At 36.8% G+C, this 26,473-nt stretch overlaps 2 protein-coding genes and 1 non-coding gene across 4 annotated transcripts; 2 read left to right on the top strand and 1 right to left on the bottom strand.

Annotated features, from left to right (window-relative positions):
• Nucleotides 1-1,257: 1,257 nt before the first annotated feature.
• Nucleotides 1,258-17,820, bottom strand: LOC145779147 (UMP-CMP kinase-like). Of its 2 annotated transcripts, XM_082590725.1 has the most exons (6): nucleotides 17,693-17,820; nucleotides 14,936-15,038; nucleotides 6,636-6,782; nucleotides 5,465-5,602; nucleotides 2,584-2,763; nucleotides 1,258-2,147 (listed from the first exon to the last, which is right to left on the bottom strand). In XM_082590725.1, the coding sequence occupies exons 2-6, from the start codon at nucleotides 15,011-15,013 to the stop codon at nucleotides 2,112-2,114; spliced, it is 579 nt and encodes a 192-aa protein (XP_082446851.1). In that variant the 5' UTR covers nucleotides 15,014-15,038; nucleotides 17,693-17,820; the 3' UTR covers nucleotides 1,258-2,111. The 2 variants fall into 2 exon arrangements, with proteins under 2 accessions (XP_082446851.1, XP_082446850.1); XM_082590724.1 differs by lacking the exon at nucleotides 17,693-17,820 and having other exon boundaries at nucleotides 14,936-15,093.
• A 409-nt stretch (nucleotides 17,821-18,229) lies between these two features.
• On the top strand, nucleotides 18,230-26,123 carry LOC145779146 (dolichyl pyrophosphate Man9GlcNAc2 alpha-1,3-glucosyltransferase-like). Its single transcript, XM_082590723.1, has 8 exons — nucleotides 18,230-18,457; nucleotides 19,319-19,493; nucleotides 19,599-20,006; nucleotides 20,592-20,763; nucleotides 21,514-21,648; nucleotides 24,250-24,320; nucleotides 24,841-25,096; nucleotides 25,438-26,123. The coding sequence occupies exons 1-8, from the start codon at nucleotides 18,352-18,354 to the stop codon at nucleotides 25,633-25,635; spliced, it is 1,521 nt and encodes a 506-aa protein (XP_082446849.1). The 5' UTR covers nucleotides 18,230-18,351; the 3' UTR covers nucleotides 25,636-26,123.
• On the top strand, nucleotides 23,453-23,555 carry LOC145779167 (U6 spliceosomal RNA). The gene has a single exon (XR_014290519.1). It is a non-coding gene; the product is annotated as a U6 spliceosomal RNA (small nuclear RNA).
• Nucleotides 26,124-26,473: the final 350 nt, after the last annotated feature.

Genomic DNA, 26,473 nt, shown 5'->3' with positions numbered 1-26,473 from the left:
AAGCAAAGCCCCATCTTGCATTGCTCCGGGACTCTTCTTGTCGCCGTCCACAAAAGAAATGACATGGGAAAGATATATTTCGTTTATGTGGAACATGCATTAAAGGGTATGAATATCATGACCAACTTCATCATTAAAATAATTGACCAGTCGAGTATTGACTCCGAACTTTTTTCATGTGTTGAGAGCAGTCGTATCAGCCATGACTGAATATACTTGGGATAGGTGAACTCTGCAAGCCTCCTGGATGATGGTGTCAAAAATCAGTTCTGCAATGACCGACACACTTTTGGGAAAAGATTTAACAGCAAGCACACTTTCGTGCTTCATGCCATTATCATCAACAAGTTGGCCCAAGGAAACGTATCGATCTATTTTATCGACAACGCGCCCATCATAACATAAGCTGAGTTGAGAAAGTTCTCAATTTCCATCAGAGATTTTTCTCTCGTTTTTTGTCGTTGGCGGTATACTGTCGAAGGTGATGCAGCATTGCAGCTACTTGATCTTTTCCAAGAACCGACCTCATAAGATCTTACTGCTGGCGTACCGAAGTTATCCTACGATCAGCAAGTACACAACTTCTATCATTTATGGAAAAAGAATGTACTTTCTTGTACACTTTTCCCCAAACAGCTGGTTTCAGAGGCTCGTATTCCTTATCATCTTCCCAATTCATATCACCATCAGAGTCGCTTTCGCTACTGTGTAGACATCTAACTACTTCATTTCTTTTTCTTTGTTTCAAACATAGTAGTGCCGATGCTTTGGCAGATTGTATGCCAGAAGTGCTAGGTTTCTCTGTTTGCTAAGCACTGGAAGACCAGCTTTGTTCCATATGCTAACTACATCTTTCAGCAGTTCATCTTTCAAATCTTTGAAATGGAGTATTTTCTTCAAAAACTTAGGATTAGTTTCGGCTACTTTCTTCCTCAAGTAAAAATAGTGACTGGCTATATCTGAATTCAGGGGAAGCACATTTTTCTCCAATTCCTTGAAGTTTTGCATCGACTTACTAATACCTGACCTTAATGCCATAATGACACTTAATCTAAAGCAGGTGATCAGCATACCTCTTCCTCAACGGTTACATTAATATTATAATAGTAATACCTTCAAATTACTATTTCATCTCTTGCAAAACGAACAAGGACTGTTATTACGCAATAGCAGCTTCCATGATGGAAAAACACAGAAAAACTTTTAGAAAATAGACCAAAAATCAGATTTTTTGAAATAACATTTTTTCTGAAGCAGATAGACCTTAATATTCTCTACATCAGGTATAGGAAACCGACCCTTCTGCGCATTTTGATACTAATTTTGTCAATCTATGATGAGCGGTTCCGGAGATACGGCCAAATTTTGAGATTTTGAAGACCAAAAATTTTAAACCTCGTGGACCACCTCAATGTGACGTCATAATTGAAAAAAATTTGGGGTGTAAACTTTTTACCCCAAATACCACCAGATGGGACCCCAGGCATTTTGAATTTCAAAAATGGTGAAAAAATGAAACACCCTATTAGTTATACACTGGTTGAATCAATGCTTGATTGCTTGAACTATGCATTGTCCCCAACTCCCCATTGCACACCATCGCATATGTAGCAATTTCTTCTGTGCAGGTAATGATTTACCAAGCATAACGTGGAAACACAGCACACAACAATCACTATTTTCGTCACATCCACGACCTGCAGATTTGCAATGATAACAGAAAAGACAATATGCTGCTTGTGCAAATTTGTTCCTAAATCAACTTCTGTCATTCTTGTAAATCTAAACTGGTTGTTGACAATCAAGCCGCGGTTTATATAACAATTAATAAGATAACATAGGGTACTATACTGCTAAAATTAAAAAAGCTTCAGTGTGCTAATAGATCTCGATTAAACAAAAAGCATAGCATGCATTGCAGCAGTAGAATCTTCCTTCAGAAAAAGTTTTTGTTTTTTTCTGTCATGCATCATTACATTGATTCTAATAGATCAAAAAAAACTTCCATCTTCTTCAACATTCTGAGTAAGAGTTCTACTGTAGCGGAAAAGCCTACCACTGCATGGTTGGTATAAATAACTAGCATTTTGACTACAAGATGAAACAGCGTCTTACAACGAAAAGAATTTTTTGACGTCTTCAAACACCTGAAAAATACATAAGAGTTCTGTGAAAGAGGAAAACAACTAAAAAAGCTCTAACGACATATCAACAATCAGAAACTTCACTCCGCCAATCTCGGTACCGGCCGTGCGTCAAAAGCTTCTACAAGAATGCGAAACAACCAGGATTCGAAACCAACCAACCAAACCAACATTATAATAATGAGATCTATCATATCGGGAACATGTCGTATCAACAATATGTGCAAATCATATCGAGTCACAACTACGGCTTCCTGTGCAGCATTGTACATTCAATAAAAAAAAAACAATGATGATTTTATTACTCAATTAGTGAATAATAAAATAACACTACGAAGAAAGAAAAGTTCAACTGAGAGAAAAAACTTAAATTTTGTGGCTTTGGTCCTAAGCAAAAGTCACAAATCAACCCTTAGTAAGTTAAAGCAAGATCACAAACCTTATCTGCTGGGGTGTTTCTGTCCGATGTTACCTTACGAACTTTGTCTTTCTCGGCGTAGTGTTTAATTATAGGTAAGGTTTCATTCGAGTAGGTATTGAAACGCTTCTTTAAACTTTCCATGTTGTCATCTTTGCGTCCGCTTGTTTCGGCTCTCTTCAGTATTCTTTCAGTGCAAACCTGAACAGATGTGAGAATTCCCTTAAGAAAGCTACTTTGTTAAGTATCAAAATACACAGTAACACACTACACTTACACATATATAATAATAATAAATACAGCATTGCCGCTCGCAAAACACAGTACGAAAAAAAACTTTCCTGTAACAAATGTAATATTGTAATAAACTTGTTTTGAGATGTAGTTGAACATGCAGACCGTTAAGCAACAGGGTGTTGCGGGGGCCACGAGGCTTTTTTTCCTGCGGTGGTTTTATGTAAAAACAGCTCAGAAAAAGTTTAGAGAAATCGGATTTATAAGGTACCTCCCAGGACAGCATGTCAACCGTGTTTTACATTGTTTTAACGTCTGCAGTCATTGAATCAATGTAAAACACAGCTGACTTGCTGTCTGAGTCTAGCACAGGGGTTTTTAACCTCTCCTTTGAAGGACGCAAAAGAAATACGGTTTGCTACTTCTGTCGTTATGTCCATTAACTGTTCAGCAACATGGATGAAAAGTTGAGGCAGATCTTTTTCAATAAATGGATCAATTATCCAATCATTTTGGTTATTAAGTGTTAGAGATTCTCCATAGTAGTGCACAAAATTTTTGGCAAACTGTTTCAGGTGTCTAATTATCGTTTGCTTAATATCAACTTCATTGCCACAGATATATTGCGTTAGCTGAGGAAATATATCGTACTCATCTCTGGTGACATTACTTTTCCAGAATATGAGTTTTTTGTGTTAAGCAGAAACTTTTGCGGCGCGATCAATCACCGTAAAACCGTTGCCTTGCATATATAAATTTAGAGAATTCAGAGAGTCAAATATATCGGCAAGGTAAGCAACTGTTGAAATTGAAATTGAAATTTTCTTGCAAAAACTTCTCGGCTAATCTCACACAGTTCTGTTGCCTCAGGAAGATAGCAATCTCCTCTCGCAAATTACAAACTCGCTTCAGGACACGACCTCGTGACAACTATCGCACTTCTGTGTGCAACAGCAATGCTTGATAATAATCAGAATCCACAAAGACGAAAACAAATGCCGATTTAGTGGACTTGCTTTGATGAAGTTTACACACTTCACATCATTCAACACTTCGTGCAGCTCTTGAGACAGCTTTTTTGCAGCAAAGGCCTCTCTGTGGAGAAAGCAATAAGTCCATACAGCACTTGGGGCTTTGTCATTGATGCGTTTTACCACACCAGACTATGCGTGGTCCAACGTGTGGAAAACTTTGTCATAGTTTGTCCGACATAGCGTTCGTGACATAATTATAGTGCAGTAGTGCACGTTACAATATTTTTCCCGTAACTTTGTCAAGTTAATTTACGTTTGAAACTGAAATTTTTGTTGGGTTTACATTTAATAACAATAATAACAATAATAAAAGCGAAAATTGTTAAAACTTCTTGCACTACGATCATGCTACAAAGCTTTCCGATGTCTCGACATGAAACGCTTCATGACTTGTGTAATGTGTTTATATTTTCCAGTTTTGTGATCGATCTCTTCACGTTTTAAATTTTTTTTATTGTTATTTTTTTCGCCCAAGATACAATATGCCTGAAAAACAAGCGACCCAAAAAAATTATCAGGCGACCCAACTTTGGGTCGCGACCCATGAGTTGGGAACCACTGAGCTAGATTATGGGAGAAAAAATAATTAAAAGCTACATTTTCACCAGTTGAATTTATCGTATTATTTTATAGATTTATTGAAATCAGTTTTAGTGCTATGGTTAGTGCTACATCTTTTTAACAAGCTTGTCAATGCATGGAACTATTGCTGAAAACACACTAAAGTTTTTCAGTGGCGTTGGAAACGATACTGAAAAATCTATATTTGCCATAGGATTCCAAATAACCTTGCTTTGTTTGGTTACTGGTTAACTTTAGTCTGCACAAAGCCACATACAAGAACTAGGTGAAAAATATCGAATGCTTTCCTGTTTTTAAAGCCTTTGCATGGTTTGAAAGCTTAAGCAATAGAGTAACCTCAGGTCAAGGAATGGTCGATTGTGAAAAAAACAGGTTTTAATCTTTTCGGGCAATACACAATTGAAACCGATCACTAGATGTTCAGGCGTCTCGGAACCCTTAAAGGAGTTGCAACCTCCAGGTTGAAAACCACTGCTCCAGTAGGATTATGGGGTCATTTTAGCCTTAGAAATGCTTATAGAGATCTTATGAGTTGTAATTCATGGTAGGACCAAAGTGGAATCCCAGTTACATGAAAATATGTTCACTGTTCAGTTTACTTAAACCCGGGGGAATTTTTAAGATAAAAAAATTTGTCACATTGTTCCGCTAAAGGTCAATTTGATACAAATCAGCTGAAAGTTGAACTGTGGTGTTTTTACAAAACCATCGCAGAAAAAAATAGGAGTGATTGAACCCAGTTAAATTTTTTTGTAGATGTAACAATTTTATTTTTTGGTACATTTTTTGGGGGTATATGTAACATTGTAACACCCTATTCACATTGGATCCACTCAATAACGCGATAGCAACTCAAAAACTTCAAGAAAACAATGAATTTATGAAAATGAAAACGTATGTTGCCTAAGCAAAAACTTTATGAGGCATACACCATATGGAAAAGATTTAGGCCTATACTGAAATTGTAATGACCCACATGCACTTCACACAAGCTTCAAAAAAATTTTTCTTTTTACAGTTTTAAGAACATTAAAACTAAGTAGTGAACCTACTTCTTCCGGACAGTCAAAAAATAAGACAAAATCAACATCGGCTTTTTCACCCATTTGATCAATCCAGCCCGTTAAATTGTCCTTATTTCTTGGGAAGCCGTCAATTAGAAACTTTGAATTGCCTGAAAGGTTCATAGCCTGAAATTCATAGCCTGAAATCATTATTTTCTTAACATACAATTGAATTACAAAATGGAATTACAATCATACCGACTTAACACATTACAGAACCAACATGTTTTTACAACCAGCAGAAAAATACTGCTTTGATTCCATAGTTTTATTAAGCCAGAGCTATGGAGATGGAAACTGTAGGTTTTAGTCTGACGCTGTAGCCTTGCAAAAACAGCAACAAAGTGCAACAACTGATCAAGTTTTGACTGCCAGCACTAAATGTTGTTACATCTAGCGCTGCCGAGTCAGCAGCCACTATAAAAAGGTCTAGCTCCGGTTTCAGAGCTGTCAAGCTTTACATCTGTGAGTACGGAGCTGCCAGGCTTTACCAGTACAGTAGTACACCATATGTTTAATTTATTATGTAGGCCTACTGTATATACAGTTTTATCAGTTGATCTGTGATGGAACAATCCACTCAGTAAAAATGCTTCAAAATGTGAGAAGCCGATAATCTTTCATACTACATAGTTTATCATCTCGCAATATAAATTAAATAAAACTAACTCATGAAGGTCTTAGCTAAAACTGGAACAAAATCAGTTATATACATTTTTGTGACTCCAGTTCAGCAGCAATCGGAGTTAAAGGCTCTGCTACATTAAAAATGTTTGACTTTACGACTCCAAGCTCCACGGTCCTGGTTATTAGTTAGTAGTTATTTGAATGGCCAAACGTGTATGGGGAAAAAGGTAAAGATCAGTCCCATAATTGAATCCAAGCATCATGAAAACAGAAGATTATACGTTTCTCATTACACTACGCCTTCGGCACTAATGAGAGTAGGGTGGCCAGTTTCTTTCTCTGGGCCTCCGGCCACCTTTCCTTCAGCAACTAGGCCCAGCCAACTTATTACACTCTGAATAGAGGTGAGTGCCGAGTGGTGTTTTTAAACAACCAGTTTAAGTCGAGAGTCAAACCAGGATTGCATGATTCGACAAACTTGAATAGACTACAAATTTAATCCAAAGTGGTTTTACAAAACTGTACAAGTTACCTTTTCCAGTAACCCACAAGTTATTTTAACAGGAACAATTTTTCCATCTTTGATGAAATTATCAATCATTTGACCAGCAGAAGATTCTGGATCATTCCTTTCTTGACGAAGCAAATCACCTGCAGATAAGTGGGTGTATCCGTATTTCTACAAACAAAATCAGGTTTTTAAAAAAGGGCCTGAACAAATAAAAAACAAAAGGCCAAAAATGTAGATCTATACTAAACTCATGTTCATTAACAAATTACAAATTTTAACAATTGTTTTAGCGGTTTGTGATGTCATACCAACATTGTTGGTGTAAAACAATATCTTTTACTATAAACAATCTTTGCATGATTTTACTTGTACTGTAAATTTTGAAACACAAGAGACAGCCCTATGCAATGTCATACGAAGGTCGAAGGCATCATCACATATTATACACTACTAAAAAACTACAGCCACTGATGGTTTGACACTAAAGAAAGGTATGAAATAAAGCAAAATCAACATGTATCTAGCATGCTGTCTTTTTGAGACAGCTAAAGTTACAGGAATTGTAAAAAAAAACAGTTTATTTAAGTTAAAATTTAACCTAATTAAACTTTGTGTTACAGTGTTACACATGTTGATAAATTTTAGATCTGTAGCATACACAGCAAATGGCACAAACTGAAATAATCACATTGTTGAAAATGGGGAGCAAGTCTTTTAGGCGCAGACAGTTAGGCGCCGGTCAAATAGGTGCGCACACTGTGGCGTCCAGATATTTAGGTGCAGAGCACTGTGGCACCCGTTCATTTAGGTGCTATTCCTAGTAAAGTCTGCCGATTGTATCAGCTTGGCAGGTAGGGCAATGCTTTTCACACAAAATGTTATCTTGAACAGAAAAATATATTGTATTTTAATGCGCGTGTTCGGCATTTATTTGTTATTAGTCCAGGTTTGCGTCGGCGAAAGCTTTATCAATAAATTATTCAAGTTTCCGATCATAACTTCGTTCACTTTTAGTGAGTCAAATAATAACTACACTAAACATCAGTAAAAAATATACCGTAGCCTATATTCCAGCGGGTAGTAGGCTTGAGTAAAGAGTAACTTAGTTTTCCGTCAAAACCCCGACTAGGTTTAATAACGAGCAAAGTCGCACCATTTTACTTGCAACTTGTAGCCAGGGTTTATATCCCCTTTATAAATGTATTCATGTAGTAGAGCCTTGTCTCATACGAACTCGCCACACGACCAGTCCATCCCAAGTAGAAGTAATTGCGAAAGATAACAGATTAAGTAAAGTTCCATCTGGCTGCAACCTGTGTTCAGGATGCATAGCAAATGTCCTGTGGAGATGTGCTAATATCAAGAGTAGTAGAGCGTTGTCTCGCACCTCATGTCCACAGGGTCTGCTACTATTCGGTGAGTCCGATTCGGTGAGTCTGATTCGGTGAGTTCGTAACCTCTAACCCCTAATCCTAAAACGGCAATGATAATTAGGCTATGGTACCCGATAATTTTAAAAAAAAATTGAAAAAATCCCCCGTTAAGGGATCGGACTCACCGAAACGGGCCATTCCGTGTCCACACGCACATTAACAAAACAACATATTTTTCTGTTCAATATAACGTTTTGTGTGAAAAGCATTGCCCTACCTGCCAAGCTGATACAATCTGCAGACTTTACGAATGCAACCTAGTTCGTACCATGAACAGTTCGGACCGTCAGTTCGTACCTTAAAAAGATCGAGAAAAAAATTTAAAAAAAGCCGAAGTTGCTGATCGCAGTTTCCGCAATCATTTTAAAATTTTCCCCTTAAAAAGATCGAGAGAAAAAATAGCTCAAAACCGAAGTCCGCTGATCGCAGTTTCCGCAAACATTTTTCCGCAGTTTCCGCTAACTCTAACCATAAAGTAATCTATGCTCTAACCCTAACCCTCGCTGATCGCAGTTTCCGCAAAATTTTTTCCGCAATTTCTGTTAACCCTTACCCTAATTCTAACCATTGAGTAATCTATGCTCTAACCCTCGCTGATCGCAGTTTCTGCAAACATTTTTCCGCAGTTTCCGCTAACCTTTACCCTAACTATAGAGTAATCTATGCTCTAACCCTCGCTGATCGCAGTTTCCGCAAACATTTTTCCACAGTTTCCGCTTACCCTAACTCTAATTATAGAGTAACCTATGCTCTAACCCTAACTGATCGCAGTTTCCGCAAACATTTTTCCGCAGTTTCCGCTAACCCTAACCCTCGAGTTTGTTTCAAATTGTTTGGGGAAACTCCGATCAGCGACTTTGGCTTTTTTTACTTTTTTTTCTCGATCTTTTCAGGGTACGAACTGACTGTATGAATGGTTCAAGGTACGAACTAGGTTGCACCCGACTTTACTAGGAATAGCACCTAAATGAACGGGCGCCACAGTGCTCCGCACCTAAATATCCAGACGCCACAGATTGTGCGCCTATCTGACCAGTGCCTAACTGTCTGTGCCTAAAAGACGTGGACCCTGAAAATGTAGGAACGCAGACAACCAGAAAGAGACAACACAAAAACAATTGAATGTAATATACAGATTGCACACAAGAACATTAATTTTTCAAAAAAGGGCCTTTCTAAAAGTGAAACAACATAAAATGGAATAACCAAACAGTTGGACATGTATGAATGAAGGCAACTACAAAAAAAAACTCATTACGGTTTGGGTTGTGATTAAGGGTTAGGGTTATGAGGTCCAGGTCTTTTAGGTGCAGACAGTTAGGTGCCTGCCAAATAGGTGCACGTACTGTGGCGTCAGGATATTTAAATGTAGTGCACTGATAATTAAGCGGGTTATTGAGTATGTCAAATTTCACTCATAATCATTCATCAGAAATGCTTGATTATGCGACAGTTCTCCAAATTTCAGTTTGTAACACATTGGTGTGCAGAGCTTGACTATGCATAATCCACTGATGTCATAGACAATCGTCGTCGTCGTCTGAGCTTCTGGGGCCGAGGGTCTATCCTTTTACCACCCCAGATTCACGATGTTCCCGGACTACACTGGAAGGCTGCTAGAGAGCAGCCAGTCTTTAGTTTCATCATCCATGACGCGCAGACCTTCCACTCCGTTAGGTGGTTTGAAGATGGTACAGTCATTGATGATGTGGTCTGCGGTCCGTTCCCCGGCACCACATTCACAGGAGGAGGAAGAAGCCATTCCCCATTGGTGCATGGTTGAGCGGAAAAGCCCGACGCCCGTACGGAGACGGCCGAGGCGCACCCACGCCTGTCTCTGTAGTGTCAGGCCGATGGGGCGCGTGTCGGCGTCGGGGATGAATGAATGGAGTCTGGCGGTGCTTGACTTCCATTCAGAATTCCATTTATGGTCCGCCCAAGTAGCCGCAGGGTCATTTCATTATAATTCATCCAGAAAATTGAAATTTTGGAACCATAGAATTTATAATTGTCCCATTTTTTCACAGTTTAAAATGCTTGAAATTCTGAGTTATTTGGCACAAATTTTGTCAAAATTGGTCAAGCGGTTTTTGTTTCATCGCTATTTTAATCTTTGACCACCAGGTGGCGATTTTTTTAGTGAGCCGCATAAAAATGCTCATATCTTGGGACCTAGTTGCCCAATCTTCATAAAATTGGTATCTATCCCCCCATTTTCAGGGGTGAGCTTTCCAAAAATGAAGGTTAAAATAAGCTAGGAGTTACACTTTTTGTGATATAAACATTTGTAGTGCTTCGATATCATGGCCGATTTCGCCATGCGGCCACACATTTTTTTCAAAATTTTTTTGATCATTATTATTAGCATAGATGTTATATTCCAAAAATATCTTTTAAATCACTTACAATTCACAACCTCATAATAAAAATTGTGCACAAAAATGCAGAATTTTTAAAATAGTCAAAAACATTGGATTTTACTTTTTTTTTGAATTTTGAGATAAGACTTTAGATTCCATTACCACTACTTGTATTACAACTATTTTATGAGCAAAACTGTAGCCAAGCCTTTTTCTCAATACTAATATTGACGTAGATAACTGACTCCTATTCCAATAATTCCACTTTAATCACTAACAATTCATCAGTCCATACTGGGTGGTCCACCCCTCCCCCCCTTACTACGTCACTGTATGTCAAGCAAAGAATAGTACAGTAGTATAATACACTATTACACAAGGTGAAGGAGTCAAGACATAAAGATGAAGGAGTTTAATACATCGAAAGGATGTAATGAGCTTGTCCGATGTGGGACATAATTATATCATTTTCCAAACATGTCTCGCTGCTACTAGTAGGACAGTGTGCACAGTACAATTGTGTTACTTTAATTTGTCAGAAGTTACATTAAAGAACAGCATATGCAGCAATCTAAGAAATACATAACAATCTGAGAAAGAAAGCATATACATTGCAATTTCTGAATTGGAATATATGGGCTTTGTCTGCACTGATCAATGTAAAATTACATATATACATACATCATTGTAAGATTATTAGTGCCAAGAAGTGTACGAAACATTAAAGATAGTTTTAAGTAACTTTCTGCAATAAAATACAATTAAAAAGGATTCAATAAAAGAAACCTATAGTTTTGTATGCATAACTAGTGCATCCCATTTTGCATTCAACATCATGTGACACTGGACAAAATATGCTCACTGCAGAGCCATTACAACATTTGAGGGCAACAATTGGAATGAATAAAAACGCAATTGAACAAGGGCCGCCATGCATGTAAATAAACCGACAACCACGGTTTCTACCATGTAGCTAAACATGTGAGAGGCAGCATAAATTACTATATAATTGAACACGGATTGTCATGCATGCGAATAAACTGCAAACCACAGTTTCTAGCACGTACAGTAACTAAGCTCTGTGAGAGGAAGCAAAAATATAAATACAATATAACATAAATGAACAAAGGTTGTTGCACACTTGGACACATAGAACAGCATGCCATTATTGTAACATTAGTCAAGACCTAGACAGCAATTTCAGGCAATCAAACCCAACATAATAGAAGCCAATCAATGCTCATCTTGAATGCAATGAAGCGACGATTCACAGTTTCCATGTTTGGAGCCGAAAATGTGTATATTCTGCCAGTTGTAGTGGAAGGACTGTCCAAAATCATCATGATTGAAGAAATTCAGGACCAGGCACAGTGCTTCCACGCTGGAATCTTTGTTGAGTATTTCTTACTTACACTTGTTACAGCTTCAGAGCAGTATTGATAGGCAGCTGCAGCAGTCAAAATTTGGTTAGCAGTTGGTCTGCCTAGACTTTCGTTACCCAGCTTCCTTTTTACTACTCCATCAATCCCGTCACATGGAGATTAACCATGACTTGTGGCAAAAAATGACCACTCTTGAACAAAGATTCCAGCGTGGAAGCACTCTGCCTGGTACTCATGGACAGTTGGACACCATTACTTCAGTTCAAGTTGTATTGGTTCTTTCAGTTTTAAGCGCGTATCAGATGATTCACAGTTTGCTGGCACATATTGTTTCTTCGATGCAGCCCCAATGATAAACATCCAAGATGTAAGTGTCATGTCTTATGTAGCATGTGTTTATGACGGACAGTGGTGGGTTGGGCTTGTTGAAATTGTGGACAAAGAAAAGAATGATGTTCTGGTCAATTTTATGCATCTTTGTGGCCCCTCTCCATCTTTCAATTGGCCTGGCCATGAAGATAAGTGTTACATGCACATTTCTTCAATCATGATGATTTTGGACAGTCCTTCCACTACAACTGGCAGAATATACACATTTTCGGCTCCAAACATGGAAACTGTGAATCGTCGCTTCATTTGCATTCAAGATGAGCATTGATTGGCTTCTATTATGTTGGGTTTGATTGCCTGAAATTGCTGTCTAGGTCTTGACTAATGTTACAATAATGGCATGCTGTTCTATGTGTCCAAGTGTGCAACAACCTTTGTTCATTCATGTTAATTTATATTTTTGCTTCCTCTCACAATGCTTAGTTACTGTACATGCTAGAAACTGTGGTTTGCAGTTTATTCGCATGCATGACAATCCGTGTTCAATTGTCTAGTAATATGTGCACAAAATGCTGCCCCGAGCCTTTGCTGGCTGCTTCATTTTTGTAAACGAAATTCACCATCATAAAACCCGTCAGAACCAAAAGAATGATTTATATTTGCCTTCTACAACGTCAAACTCTGGTAAGAAGATGCTATGTTTTAATGGAGTGAAACTATGGAATCAAGTACCAAAAGAAATGAAAGAAAAGTCTTTTAATGTTTTTAAATTTAAATATAAATGTTTATTAAAGAATTTGTACAATAATCACTCCTGAAACGTATCATCCGCTTATTTCTCTACACAGTTTTTTTATGTTGCCCTGTGCTATTCCATTAATGTATTATGTAAAGTGCTGGTATTGTGCTATACAGTATATTATATGAATGTGTTAATGTTCTTAATTTTGTGCCTTTTATTTAAATGTTTGGGTGGCAGCTGACTTTGGTGACCTTTCGGTCTTTTGGTGCCATCCCTGCTGTGCGAATTATTTTGTGTTTTTGCTTTTTGTGTCTTTCTTTTTCGCCAACAAAATAAAAAATAAACTGAACTCTCACATGTTCAGCTACATGGTAGAAACCGTGGTTGTCGGTTTATTTACATGCATGGCGACCCTTGTTCTTGCACTTTTATTCATTCCGATTGTTGCCCCTCACATGTTGTAATGGCTCTGCAGTGAGCATATTTTGTCCAGTGTCACATAATGTTAAATGCAAAATGGGATGCACTAGTTATACATGCAAAACTATAGGTTTACTTTATTGAATACTTTTTAATTGTATTTTATTGCAGAAAGTCACTTAAAACTATCTTTAATGTTTCGTACACTTCTTGGCACTAATAATCTTACAATGATGTATGTATATATGTAATTTTACAATGATCAGTGCAGACAAAGCCCATATATTCCAATTCAGAAATGATAGCAGAAATGCATAGACTTGTAGTTATATCCTCAGAATAGTGTGACTTTATTTTGCAATGTATATACTTTCTTTCTCAGATTGTTATGTATTTCTTAGATTGTTGCATATGCTGTTCTTTAATGTAACTTCTGACAAATTAAAGTAACACAATTGTACTGTGCACACTGTCCTACTAGTAGCAGCGAGACATGTTAAGAAAATGATATAATTAATTAATTATGTCCCACATAGGACAAGCTCATTACATCCTTTCGATGTATTAAACTCCTTCATCTTTATGTCTTGACTCCTTCACTTTGTGTAATAGTGTATTATACTACAGTACTGTACTATTCTTTGCTTGACATACAGTGGCGTAGTAAGGGGGGGGGACCACCCAGTATGGACTGATGAATTGTTAGTGATTAAAGTGGAATTATTGGAATAGGAGTCAGTTATCTACGTCAATATTAGTATTGAGAAAAAGGCTTGACTACAGTTTTGCTCATAAAATAGTTGTAATACAAGTAGTGGTAATGGAATCTAAAGTCTTATCTCAAAATTCAAAAAAAAAATAAAATCTAATGTTTTTGACTATTTTAAAAATTCTGCATTTTTGTGCACACTTTTTATTATGAGGTTGTGAATTGTAAGTGATTTAAAAGATATTTTTGGAATATAACATCTATGCTAATAATAATGATCAAAAAAATTTTGAAAAAAATGTGTGGCCGCATGGCGAAATCGGCCATGATATCGAAGCACTACAAATGTTTATATCACAAAAAGTGTAACTCCTAGCTCATTTTAACCTTCATTTTTGGAAAGCCCACCCCTGAAAATGGGGGGATAGATACCAATTTTATGAAGATTGGGCAACTAGGTCCCAAGATATGAGCATTTTTATGCGGCTCACTAAAAAAATCGCCACCTGGTGGTCAAAGATTAAAATAGCGATAAAACAAAAACCGCTCGACCAATTTTGACAAAATTTGTGCCAAATAACTCAGAATTTCAAGCATTTTAAACTGGGAAAAAATGGGACAATTATATATAAATTTTATGGTTCCATGGCCTGGATGAATTATAATGAAATGACCCCGCAGAGATGTCTTGTTCATCAGCTTCGTTGATCAGAAGCCGAGCGGCTGGCACGAATGGGTGTCTTGATTTCAGTCGGCGGGGGTGCCCGTTTGGGAAGGCATAGACAATAATAATGTATTTGATGTTGTAAGCACTGGGGTGCTTTTTCATCATTCTAATGGCATACATAATGCAGTTGCAATTAAGTTAGGTTAACAGCTAGCCTACACTTTCAAACAACTATAATTACTAACAACATAAATTAACTCTAAGAAAAGTGTTCATACTTCAACTATAAAAGAGCACTGTGTGCCTTTTCCAGATCCAGGAGCACCAAGAACAAAAATAACTTTAGGTTTTGTCATTGTTTGGGCACAAGAAGTCACAGTTCTGCAGCAAAGATAATGAAATTTGAAAATTGAATTTTCTAACTGACCAAGCATACCAAAACTGTCAAAAAACAAAGCACAAGATTAACAATGGTTTACCTAATGGTGGAATCTATCACTTACAATGGGCATTTGTTCTACTTTTTAAGAAAGTGGCCCAAAAGTACTGTAGCTTAAAATTACACAAAAACTAAATTTTTGACTACTATTAAGTGTAAGTAGTCGGACCACTAAGCATGCGATAACTCAGCAAGTACATTTCAGCTACAGCCTAGGTTAGCAAATGAATTTTTTATAGTATTTGCTTAATCATCACTTTCTAAACTGAATTTAGTAACCACTTGGTCAGTTTTTACTTGCTTAGATTCATCATTTACCTATTTTCAGCACTAGCTTAAATGTTGCTAGCTCAGTTGTCACTTGCTCAACTGCAATGTGCTGAGTTCAAAACTGCTGAGTTGTAGAAAACTAAGTGTAGCAAATCAGCTTCCAGTCAAATTTAAAACCTGTACTTTTTTGGCATGACCTAAGTATATAGGTTACTATGGTGTCAGTACCTCGAAATATAGTGGTGTCTTTTCATATTAGTATTACACTTGTCTTGTATGATTAATGTGTACACTGTACACTTCTTACAAAACCCACCTGAATAGGTGTAATAAAAACTGCTTTGAAACTACTCCAAACATCAAACAAAATTCCTAATTTGCCAACATCGTATTACACAGTTCAGTAAAAATAGTAGCCTTTTGCTTGTAATATATAATTTTTGCAATAAGTCTAGTTATCGAATTCAGGTTTGTTTGAAAATGTTTGTAAGGTGAGTCCCATACTTGATTCATGTGTCGAGTATGAGAAGATAAAGTTCTCATTTTACCAAGCCTTTGGCACTAAGGAAGTAAGGAAAGTAGGGTCGCCAGTTCCATTTTCTCAGCCACTTTTCTTTTGCAATTATGCCCACCCAATTAATATCACCCTACGTAGAGGTGAGCAGTGTTTTTAACGACCAGCTTAAGCCAGTGTAATGATCCAAGAATTACTGTGGTTCAGAAGTGACCAAACAAAAGTTGCCAGATTTAATGGTTGTAGCAGCTTCAACAAAAATAAGATGAAAATTAAAACAAAACCTTTTGACAAAAATCATTGTTGTGTTTGAATAAAAAAAAAGTTGAAACAAGGCATTGCTCCATTCAGCGGCACCTAATGAATGGAATAATTCCCCGGCAACAACACTTCAACAATCGGAAAACTTCACTCTGCCAATCTCAGTAACCGGCCCTGCGTCATGAGCCTCTACAAGTATGTGAAACTACCAGGAATAACCTATTAAGGCCTTGTCAGTCCGAGGATAAAGATTCAAAACCAAACCAACCAACCAGACAACCTGGCAACATTCCAAAGCTGATATAATTGCTCTGGTAGAAATAAAACCAAAAAATTATCAATTCTGTTTCACACAACAAGAACTGGAAATACCAGGATTTGATATCTTTTGCAAACTTGATAACACTGGTAGAAGAGTAGGCTATGCATCTATACACATAAAAGTTTAAAAGCAGCTGAATGGCGAGATCCTTGCTGGCATCTTCCCGATACATTGTTTATAGAAATAAAAGATAATTTTGGAGGAAATGTAGTGATTGGAACTGTCTATAGAAGTCCAAATAGTAGTGATGCTCACAATCAGAACTTAAACAACTTATTGCATAACCTAGGATCAAAAAAACAATGATATTTTGCTTGTTGGAGATTGGAACTTTCTTGAGATTGACTGATCTGTACCAAAGCTGTGACCCACCCAGCCAATTTATTTTTGGAAGCCTCTTTCTAGGAATGCATACCTTGATCAACATGTCGTGAGTAATGTCGTAAAAATGCAAAACCGAAAATTTTGAAGAAAAGTAAATTAAGATGTTGCTCTCAAACAAACGCATCATTTTTCAATTAAATTTAATCAACGCTTAAAATTGCCACTGTAACTTTTTGAGGGGTTTTAGATCTTTTTATATTCCAAGTCGAACCAGGTTTGCACTATTGAAAAACCCATGCCTTAGTTATCCACGTGTACACCATTTGTGTTATGGAATGAAATAAAAGAATTGTATTTTGAAATCTTTGCAGAAGCTCACAAATTTGCTAAAAAATGGAGACACTTTTTTAAAAGCTGTTTTTGATGTTACAACCTTTCACAAATGCATTTTGACCCCCAAACTGAATTCCTTAACCTAAAAATAGTAGGAAACATATTTTACATTCATTTTCACTTTAATACGTGGAACTCAACCTTTTAGCAGTAGAAGGAAGCACTGCTGTCAACAACTCGTGAGTTTTCTCCAATGCTAACTTGGTCATTGGTTCTTCCAAAAAGTAGGGCTTGATGCCTTTCTACTAATTTTCTTTTAATTAATTTGATAATTCTTTTTTCTTCTGAAATTACCAAACAAGGATCAACTCTCTGGCTGAATGCTATAGAAGGGGACTACAACTGGACGGTAGTCCCTTAAACATATGTTCTGATTGGTTGGCGTTTCCAGAAAATTTGTATTTTTTTATTTTTAGAGAATTGTAGGCTTATAAAATTTCATTTATACTTTTGGTTCATTTCGGCTATTTTATGGTTTGGCAACTTGAGTAAACACTGTTTCACACTTTTACCTTTATTTGCATTGAGTCACTCATGCGTGTTCTTCTGCTCATGCCACTTGAATGCCATCTCAGATGCTGTCATTTTATCGAAACAAATTAATTTTACAACAGAATATCAAATAAATAACTTTTTTTTTTAAAGATTATAACAGGTCTCATTCATTAAAAATTACATTAATTGCACTGGAAAATGTTTAACATGTGTTTGACTTTTTTATGAGTTTTGGTCTTGGCAACTCTGCTCGAAATGGTCTCACTTGAAATCTGAAAAAGAATGCGTGGCAGTGTTACCGTTATATTTTGAAAGTATTTTACAAAAAAAAGATTTGCAAATTCCAAATACAAAGTTCATATTTTGAAATATATTTTAAAGTATTTTTATGTTAAAAATGATTTTAATAAATATGTTTGTAAATTTTCCTATTTTTTCTACCATTTAACAACTTCAAAGTTTAAAAAGTCGAAACACAGAAATGAGTAAACTAGGAAATCCCCTTCATGGATATTCAATTAAATGCAATCAGAAATGGGAAAAGCGAATTGGATTTGGATACATTTGCATTCTTTTTAATAAGTTCAGTGTTGGCGATTTGGCTTTTAACTTGGTTTTGATGATATACTAATCCAGACATTTTGCAATCATTACATGAGAAAAAATAACTTTTAAAATGCAAGTGAAACCAAATATGCAACCCTCGTACAGCAATAGAGTTTCTTTTTATATAATTGGGTCCATACTTGTAAGATGGTGCGTGTCGTTGGGTCAATATTCAGGTGAGAATTAGGCGATAATGTTTAATGTGTAATAAATCATAAGTCATTTTCAAATCAAACTATGACAGATTGCCATATTGTATATTGATGAATACTTGCATGTGAGCTTTGAGCAATTTGACACAGCCCTTTCCATTATTGTGGCTAGTCTGAATTTTATGCTTGTATTTAATATGTTGTTGTCCACTGTAAAGTGTTGTTGGTGTGCCTGAAAACTTTTAATTTATAAAATTATAATACAAATAACAAATATTTTCATGAAGAAGAATAACTACAGAGATATCCTAGCCTCTGTTTCAACATTGTGAGTCTCATCTGTCCATTTATTTTGTGTTGATGATGGCATCATACAGCATTTGTGCAATATAACTGTACAAATGTAAGACAAAAGAAAAGTACAAGTAGTAAAAGATATATACCTACAGTTATTGAGTTTTCTGCTTTCATTTTGGCATACAATGAATTGTGTTACCATCACCAACCATTTTCATGCCAATTACGTAGCAGTGGTATAGTAGGCTACTTTGATGGCATGGTTTTTAGTAGATAATTGATTTTGAACGTTTAAAGCTGACTTAATCTTAGATGGCATCTTTTTCCATGCTACAATTTTTGGAAAGCTGAAAGTTTCCAAGATCCAAATATTTTTATAGTTAAGTTCAGGTAACTGCCCAAACTTCTATGATGCACTATTGTTGCGTTGACATTGTTGAGCTTTAGAACAACTATTTAGTCAATATGTTTGTAATTTTTTGTTACAGCAATGTTTCAAATTTATAGCCCTATTCTAATATTAAAATTTATATATATAGTATGTAGTACACCGGAGCTTTAAATTAAATGTATGAATTTTTTATATAGGCAACAATGTTCCTCCATTATTTGGAGATTATGAAGCACAACGACATTGGCAAGAAATCACAGTAAATCTACCAGTAGCTGAATGGTATACAAATTCTTCAGCCAATGACCTCCAGTATTGGGGCTTAGACTACCCACCATTGACAGCTTACCACAGCTTTCTTTGTGGCTATATGTAAGTACTATGATTCTTCAATATAATTTATTAACAAGTCTTTTAGAAAAGAGCATTCATCCTGGCTGTGTTGACGATTTTGTATTGACTCTCTATTAATTACAGAGCTTCAAAAATAAATCCAGAATGGGTGGCACTTGGAACATCTCGGGGAATGGAAAGCTACTCACATAAGTTGTTTATGCGCTACACAGTATTATTTGCAGATCTTGTCATACTCTTTCCTGCTTTGTTGCTATTATGGAAGCAAAAAAAAACAAAAATTTCGAGTCACTTACTTTTGGCATTTTTTTATCCTGGATTAATTTTGATTGATCATGGACACTTTCAATACAACAATATCAGCTTAGGTTTGGTATTATGGTGCATTCTTATGTTTGAAAAGGAGATGTTCATTCTTGGTTCAATATGTTTTTCTTTGGCTTTAAATTACAAACAAATGGAATTGTACCATTCTTTGCCAGTATTTTTCTTCTTGCTTGGGAAAGCATTTTCAAGGTCATGGTTAAGATGGTAAGCTAACATTTTCTATGAAAGTATTACATCAATTTTTATCGGAAAGCATTTATTTATTATGCTAAAAATACTGTTTGTTTGCCTATATGTTATTTTCATAGAATGATATCAGAATGATCTGCTGCTGCATGGTTGAGTGGGTCTGCTACTATTCGGTGAGTCCGATTCGGTGAGTCCGATTCGGTGAGTCTGATTTGGTGAGTTCCTAACCTCTAACCCTAACTCCTAACCCCTAACCCTAAAACGGCAATGATAATTAGGCCACGGTACCCGATAATTAAAAAAAAAAATTAAAAAAATCCCCCGTTAAGGGATCAGACTCACCGAATCGGACTCACCGAATCGGGCCATTCCGTGGTTGAGTAGTGAGAGCTTTGGCACAACATTCGAAAAATTACTGGTTTGACACTGGTTAAGAGCAAGCATCTATGTCTTTAGCAAGACACTTAAACACATGCCTAACGTTGGACACAAAGATTGGCTTTCTTGCCTTCCTGTTCACATAATTTAAATCTTCAACCACTGGGTGTAAGCTTGTACACAACAACAAAAAATGAAAATCATGCTTTTTTTGTGTTTTAGCATAAGCTTAATTGTGCAACTCGGGATCACCGTAATTTGCTGCTTTGCATTGCTCTGGGCACCTTATCTTCATAGTTTGGATTTTACTCTTCAAGTGCTTAATCGACTGTTCCCTGTAAACCGTGGGCTTTATGAAGACAAGGTTGCTAATTTTTGGTGTTCTGTAGCTCCTGTAAGTTGTAACTTATTTAACGTCTGAATATACAGTATATATATTCTGATTGTTTTGTTAGTTTTAAAACAATGCGAATTTTTACCAATTAACAACTGCACTGCTGTACAAGATGGACTATGAAATTTTTGATTGGTAGTTTGTGCTTACAGTAAATTAGTCCGCCAATAAATTTTGTATCCGCAAAAATAATACATTAGTTCCGTTCTGATCTTATGTGATCTGCAAGTTTTTCCAGCAATATTGATGTCATTCCACGTCATATAACAATAGTAATGTCATTAACACCGTTCAGCCAATGTGTGATACATAAAGGAGGAAGAGAAACCATTGCCGATTTATTTTAGCCAACTCAACAGTAATTTGTTACAATTTTTAATCTGATTTTGAAAATATTGAGCAAAGCAAAAAGTTACTCGCGTACCACTCGGAAAGCTCCCGCGTACCACAGGTTGAGAACCCCTGCTTTACAGTCTACAACAGGTATGCAAAACTGTCAGGATTAGGCATCCAAGGAGACTTTCTTAGTCCAAGGATAAAGATTTCAACAATAAATTAATAAAATCCATAAAATCAATACACCCCCCTTTCAATTTCATATTAATTTCATAATTGCAACAAGTGATACTTTCCTTCATGGTCTAGTTTGTGAAAATCAGTTAATTTAACTAATGTTTCTCCATTTACTGGCCAATCATTGTACAAGAATGTGCAACATTGTGTCGGTTATAAAATATGTCATGTGTTCAGGTACTGAAATTTAAAGAGGTAATGGATCGAGAAAGGATACTGCAAATGTGTGCCGCTTCAACCTTGGTTCTTTCACTTCCGTCTTGCTTACATCTCTTTAAAAACCCAACCAAGCGAGTCTTGAGACTCTCTCTGGTAAGTTTTTAAAGTTGTGCAAATAACTTGGAGCAAACGTATGTTGAGATATATAGAATATTTGAAAAAAATTTCAGTAGATAGCTTTTTAAAAATAGTGTACAATTTGATGTCGATAAAGTCAGAATGTTTACCACAAAATAGTTGACCTTTCGAAAACACACTTGTGAAAATAAACTGCACACTGTGTTGGATTTACCTGCTGCTCTTCACTCTTCAGTCACTCTTGACAATGGCCATCAGAACAAGCTTGGCTACAATTAAAATAGTCTTAACGGGTCCACGTCTTTTTAGGTGCCGACAGGTAGGTGCCTGCTGAATAGCTGCGCACACTGTGGCGTCAGGATATTTAGGTGTGGCGCCCGATCATTAGGTGCTATTCGGCGGGTCAAATTAGGCTACTCTTGATTAAAAATGTCAAATTATATCAAAAGCGCCCTCTCCCAGTAACAAAATCCTGCGTACGCCGCTGAAGGTACCCTCGATACGCGTGGTTTACTGGGTTGGGTAAGCCAATTATGTCGTCTACGTAAAACATTATATGCGACACGTCAATAGTGTTGTATCCTATTGTTTGTTTTAAATACAAAATCTATCCAAATGAGTCCCCTAGCTGTTGCAAACTAACAAAATGTCGTCAATGCAAGCTGGGTATGGTAGGCTAATCTTATACAATATAACTTGCTGGTTATAATTAGCAAATGGGCGTTTTTTTTAATTCGTTTTCATTTTGTTTTGATGCAAAAAGCATTTCGAATGTCCCCGTCCCCTTGAGAAAACCCTGCGTACGCCACTGTCTGCAGTATTACCATCAAGCACCTAATGAAATAGACTTTACTGGGAATAGCACCTAGATATCCTGACGCCACAGTGTACGCACCTATTTGGCAGGCACCTAACTGTCTGCACCTAAAAGACGTGCTCCGATCTTAACTGATTACTTAATTATTTTTGTTGCATCCAGTATTATTGTAGGTGGTTGAAGATTATTATTAAGTGGACGAGAGGATGCTAAATTTTTGTGTCTACCATCAAGAGTGTCATTAAGTGTGCTGCCAAGACAACGGTACTTGCTTTCGATAGATGGTGAAATGTCCTTTTGAGCTTCGTATAGAGCAGGGGTCACCAACCTTTTTTGCATGCGGGCCACTTTGGCACTAAGGAGAGCTGTGGCGGGCTGCACTAATAAAATGTTAGGTAGGTTGACTCTTATGCTAAAAAAGAACGCATTTCGTACCCAGTATCTAGCGTTACATGTTGTTCATATTTAATATGTTAGAATACCGCAGCAACAAAATTAATCGAACAACGCTACTGCCAGGCCAAGCTCCTTTTACAACACTTTTGACTTTTTTTAACAATGCTTAATAAACGAGGCCACTTGTTTTGCGCACTTATAGCGAATCGAGCGGTTTCATCAGAATATTCATCGCCAAGCAAGAGTGGTGTTGTCACCTCGCTTCACAAAAGATATCTTGCAATTAATAATTTCAGTAAACAAGGAAATGTTTGACACATCGCAATACAGGCAACAATAGTGACCTGCAAACATATCAGCGAAAAATAGGCTTCAATAACAGGGAAAAAGAAACCAGGCACCATGAAACAAATGCTTGTGGAAATCACCCAAAAAATATTTCTATCGTAGCTCATGAACAGTCTTCCCTTTAAAAAAGCAATGAGTTGGTTTTTCATCCTTTTTGTGAGAGTCTATAAAACTGTCTTTCTTTTGTTATAGACAACTGTCACTTGCGATGCTTATCAGCGTGGCAAGACTTTGTTGATTAACAACATTTTGCAGAACTTGCTTCGGCAGTAGATATACTAAAATTGGAACGATACAGAGAAGATTAGCATAGCCCCTGCGCAAGAATGACACGCGAAATCGTGAAGCGTTCCATATTTCTTTAAAAAAAAGAAATACTAAGCTAAATATTTTCATAATAGCCTACAATCAGAAAAAGTCTTTAAATTTATATATAATATTTTGCCAATTAATTATAAATTGAGTTGGCACACCGACCTATTTTGCCAACAAAAACTTGCATAAAGAGAACACTGGTCGTGAAACACAATAACGGTGAAACGCACACTAGTGTTTACATGACATTTGCAAACTTAAAATAAGCAACCCTATGTTCGACATTTTCGAAATTGGAAAACAGACGTTTTAATCAACCACTGGGACAGTGTGGCTGGACATCGCATTGGAATAGCTTTAAATAATCCCCACCTCGAACTATAATCTGATTGGTCGGTCTGTGGAATCGTATGCAAAGCGAAAATATGCTTCCCGAAAAGTATTTTTTGCCTTCGTGCTCTTTAACTCCTCAAGAAAAGTATTTTTGGTTATACTTGTACGCTGATACCTTCCGCGGGCCGCAGCGATACAGCGTGGCGGGCCGCATGCCGCCCGCGGGCCGCCATTTGGTGACCTCTGGTATAGAGTAAGACGCTCTCACCACTTGGCCTCGTAACCAACCTAATCTCATGACAGCCATCTTACAAGCAAGGCTTCACAAAAAACTTCACCTCAAGAAACTTATGATACTTGTGGACTATATTTTAAAAATAGACAACATAGCCTATTTGCTTTTTCAGGTGAACGTTTCAATGATTTTCTTTCTGTTTTCTTACCAAGTTCATGAAAAATCTATTCTGATTCCCGCAATGTACGTACCTATGAACCAAGTTATCTTACTCCTAATTGCGTTTTATTAATCGTGGTACTGACTTATCCAGTCATATTTCTGATAGTTGCTGCTTTCCGTATAGTGCACGTAAAGGCAATGAAGCTAATCCTTTTTTTCTACTTTCAAACACGTTAATTAAGTGTGTTCTCGATTGGCTTCGATATGACACAGTTTCTCTTTAATTTTTCTGAAGGTATCGCGACCGTGCCAATTTTCTTTAAACTTACTTATTTCGATCTCAAGCCCGTTTTAACGTTTGCAATTTGTCGCAAATAACTGAACTGACAAGCTTAACACCGTCGGTTGCATGGTCTCACCACTAGACCACGCAACTGACAATGATGGTAGTAATGCAGTTGTCTCTGTTCAGCCTATAAGTTTGTTATAAGCGAAAGCATTCAGTGGCTCATCGCTAGGAAGTGGTAAATAACGATTGGCTGATTAAATTTGAAGGAACCTCTTTTGTTCCTAATCTTACTAAAGGTTTTTTTGTTTGCAGTTCTGCTTGCCTATTATACGACGAAGTGCCTCCTTTTCTGGTGACTTGGTTTCTTCAAATAACAGTTGTCAGCATGAGCCCACTGCTTGGCAAGGACCACCTCACCACACAGTTAATCGCCACATCGATCGTGTTTGTTTGCTTGTGTGCAATCCACCATGGCTTCGATAGGACCTCCGTACGTCTGTTTATGGCTTCCTTCCCATGTTTGAAGCCTGCTACGAATCCTTACGTGTCAGGAGCAACATTGTTCATGGTGAGCTGATAACTCTTGCAATTTAAAGTACAGTACGTAATATAATAGGCTTTTGCCAAGCTTGTCAGAAGAAGTGAAGATACGTTTGAAAACACGTTTTGCGAACAAAGCAATGGACTCACCACTCAACATAAACTTTTTTTTATTTACCGTCATTGGATTATAAGTCGTTTCGTAAAGCGTAGGCCTAAACTACTTGTAACTTTCAAAAATAGTAGGCTATCTGGATTTTTCTTTGTTTAACGTTTGATTGCAAAACTCCACTATAGCCTATTATGTTATACCGTAAGTGTTTGATGTGCCGGGATTACAAGTCCTGAACAGTGTTTAATTCTTTGCAGTTTTGGTCTTCCATGATACTGAGTCTTGTGCTAGTGATTCTTCCGTTCGTTTACATTCCTCCTCCTCGTTTCCCGGATCTTCTGCCGGTTTGCGTTTCCACATTTTCATGTGTTGCGTTTTTATGCTTTTTAGTTATTTTTCACTATCTGCAGTTTTTCTCTTTTAATTCTGGAAAACTGAAAACAAAAGCGAGTTGAGTTTGCGAGAACAACGGTCCATGCCCTTTTGACTTTTGAGATTCTTGTAAAAGTTGGTTAAATTTTCTAATAGTTGCTGCAGTGTTCGTCCAGGAAATACAGAATCATATCTATAAGTGTAAGTAGCCTAGCCTATGTAATCATATCTGTAATCGATGTATTAGGCTAGTCTTGTTTATTTTTTCTGTTTTGGTTATAATCGATTTGGTTAAATTCTTGAATAGTTTCTTAATTCATATTATTCTTACTTGGGTGGCAACTGACTAGTAGACCGTATAATCGTTTCCTTGTCTCTCTATCAACAACAAAAAAACTCAAACATTGTGTGCATTTTTGTTTTATGTCACTTTTGTGTTTTTGGTAAATATACAATCGATTGGTTGATGTCAATTGTATCGCTTCACAAACGATTCAAAATTATTCGCCGTGTTGTCGTGCATGTACTGTATAACATGTCAATTTCGAAATATACGAAATTCAGCCTACTAGGCTACATGGTGAACGAAAACGATTTACTCAGTATGTCAATTTTAAAGTAGTTGTTTTTACATTCAAGTATTATGGCTCTTCAAGTAGTCAAGTTATGGCTCTCAAGGTGTTTTCACTTTTGGCATAAGGATGCCTGATGCTGAGTAGTAAAACTGCTCAGCATCAGGCATCCTTATGCCAAAAGTGAAAACACTTTTATTTCACATTCTGAATGACGTTTGAGTTGTTGTTTGCTGATATATTCAGCAAATTCAATGGTTGGTTTGGTTTTGAATCTTTATCCTCGCACTGACAAAGCGTTGATAGTTGATAGGTTATTCCTGGTAATTTCGTGGCTTTTGACGCAAGG

Source organism: Aplidium turbinatum, chromosome 10 (assembly GCF_918807975.1).
Source record: "Aplidium turbinatum chromosome 10, kaAplTurb1.1, whole genome shotgun sequence".
NCBI classification, from domain to species: Eukaryota; Metazoa; Chordata; class Ascidiacea; order Aplousobranchia; family Polyclinidae; genus Aplidium; species Aplidium turbinatum.
Note: the sequence above shows the minus strand (reverse complement) of the source record. Positions and strands in the feature narration are given on the sequence as shown.

What these genes read in the sequence shown, in the direction of transcription:
- LOC145779147 (XM_082590724.1), bottom strand. Translation starts at nt 15,091, where the DNA reads ATGCTTGGTCAGTTAGAAAATTCAATTTTCAAATTTCATTATCTTTGC. An exon ending in TTTTTGACTGTCCGGAAGAA is followed by an intron (nt 2,764 to 5,464) that starts GTAGGTTCACTA and finishes ACATCTGTTCAG; the next exon opens with GTTTGCACTGAAAGAATACT. An exon ending in GAAACACCCCAGCAGATAAG is followed by an intron (nt 2,148 to 2,583) that starts GTTTGTGATCTT and finishes TGTATTTTTCAG; the next exon opens with GTGTTTGAAGACGTCAAAAA.
- LOC145779146 (XM_082590723.1), top strand. Translation starts at nt 18,352, where the DNA reads ATGCAAGTGAAACCAAATATGCAACCCTCGTACAGCAATAGAGTTTCT. An exon ending in AGCTTTCTTTGTGGCTATAT is followed by an intron (nt 19,494 to 19,598) that starts GTAAGTACTATG and finishes TATTAATTACAG; the next exon opens with AGCTTCAAAAATAAATCCAG. An exon ending in CAGGAGCAACATTGTTCATG is followed by an intron (nt 25,097 to 25,437) that starts GTGAGCTGATAA and finishes AATTCTTTGCAG; the next exon opens with TTTTGGTCTTCCATGATACT.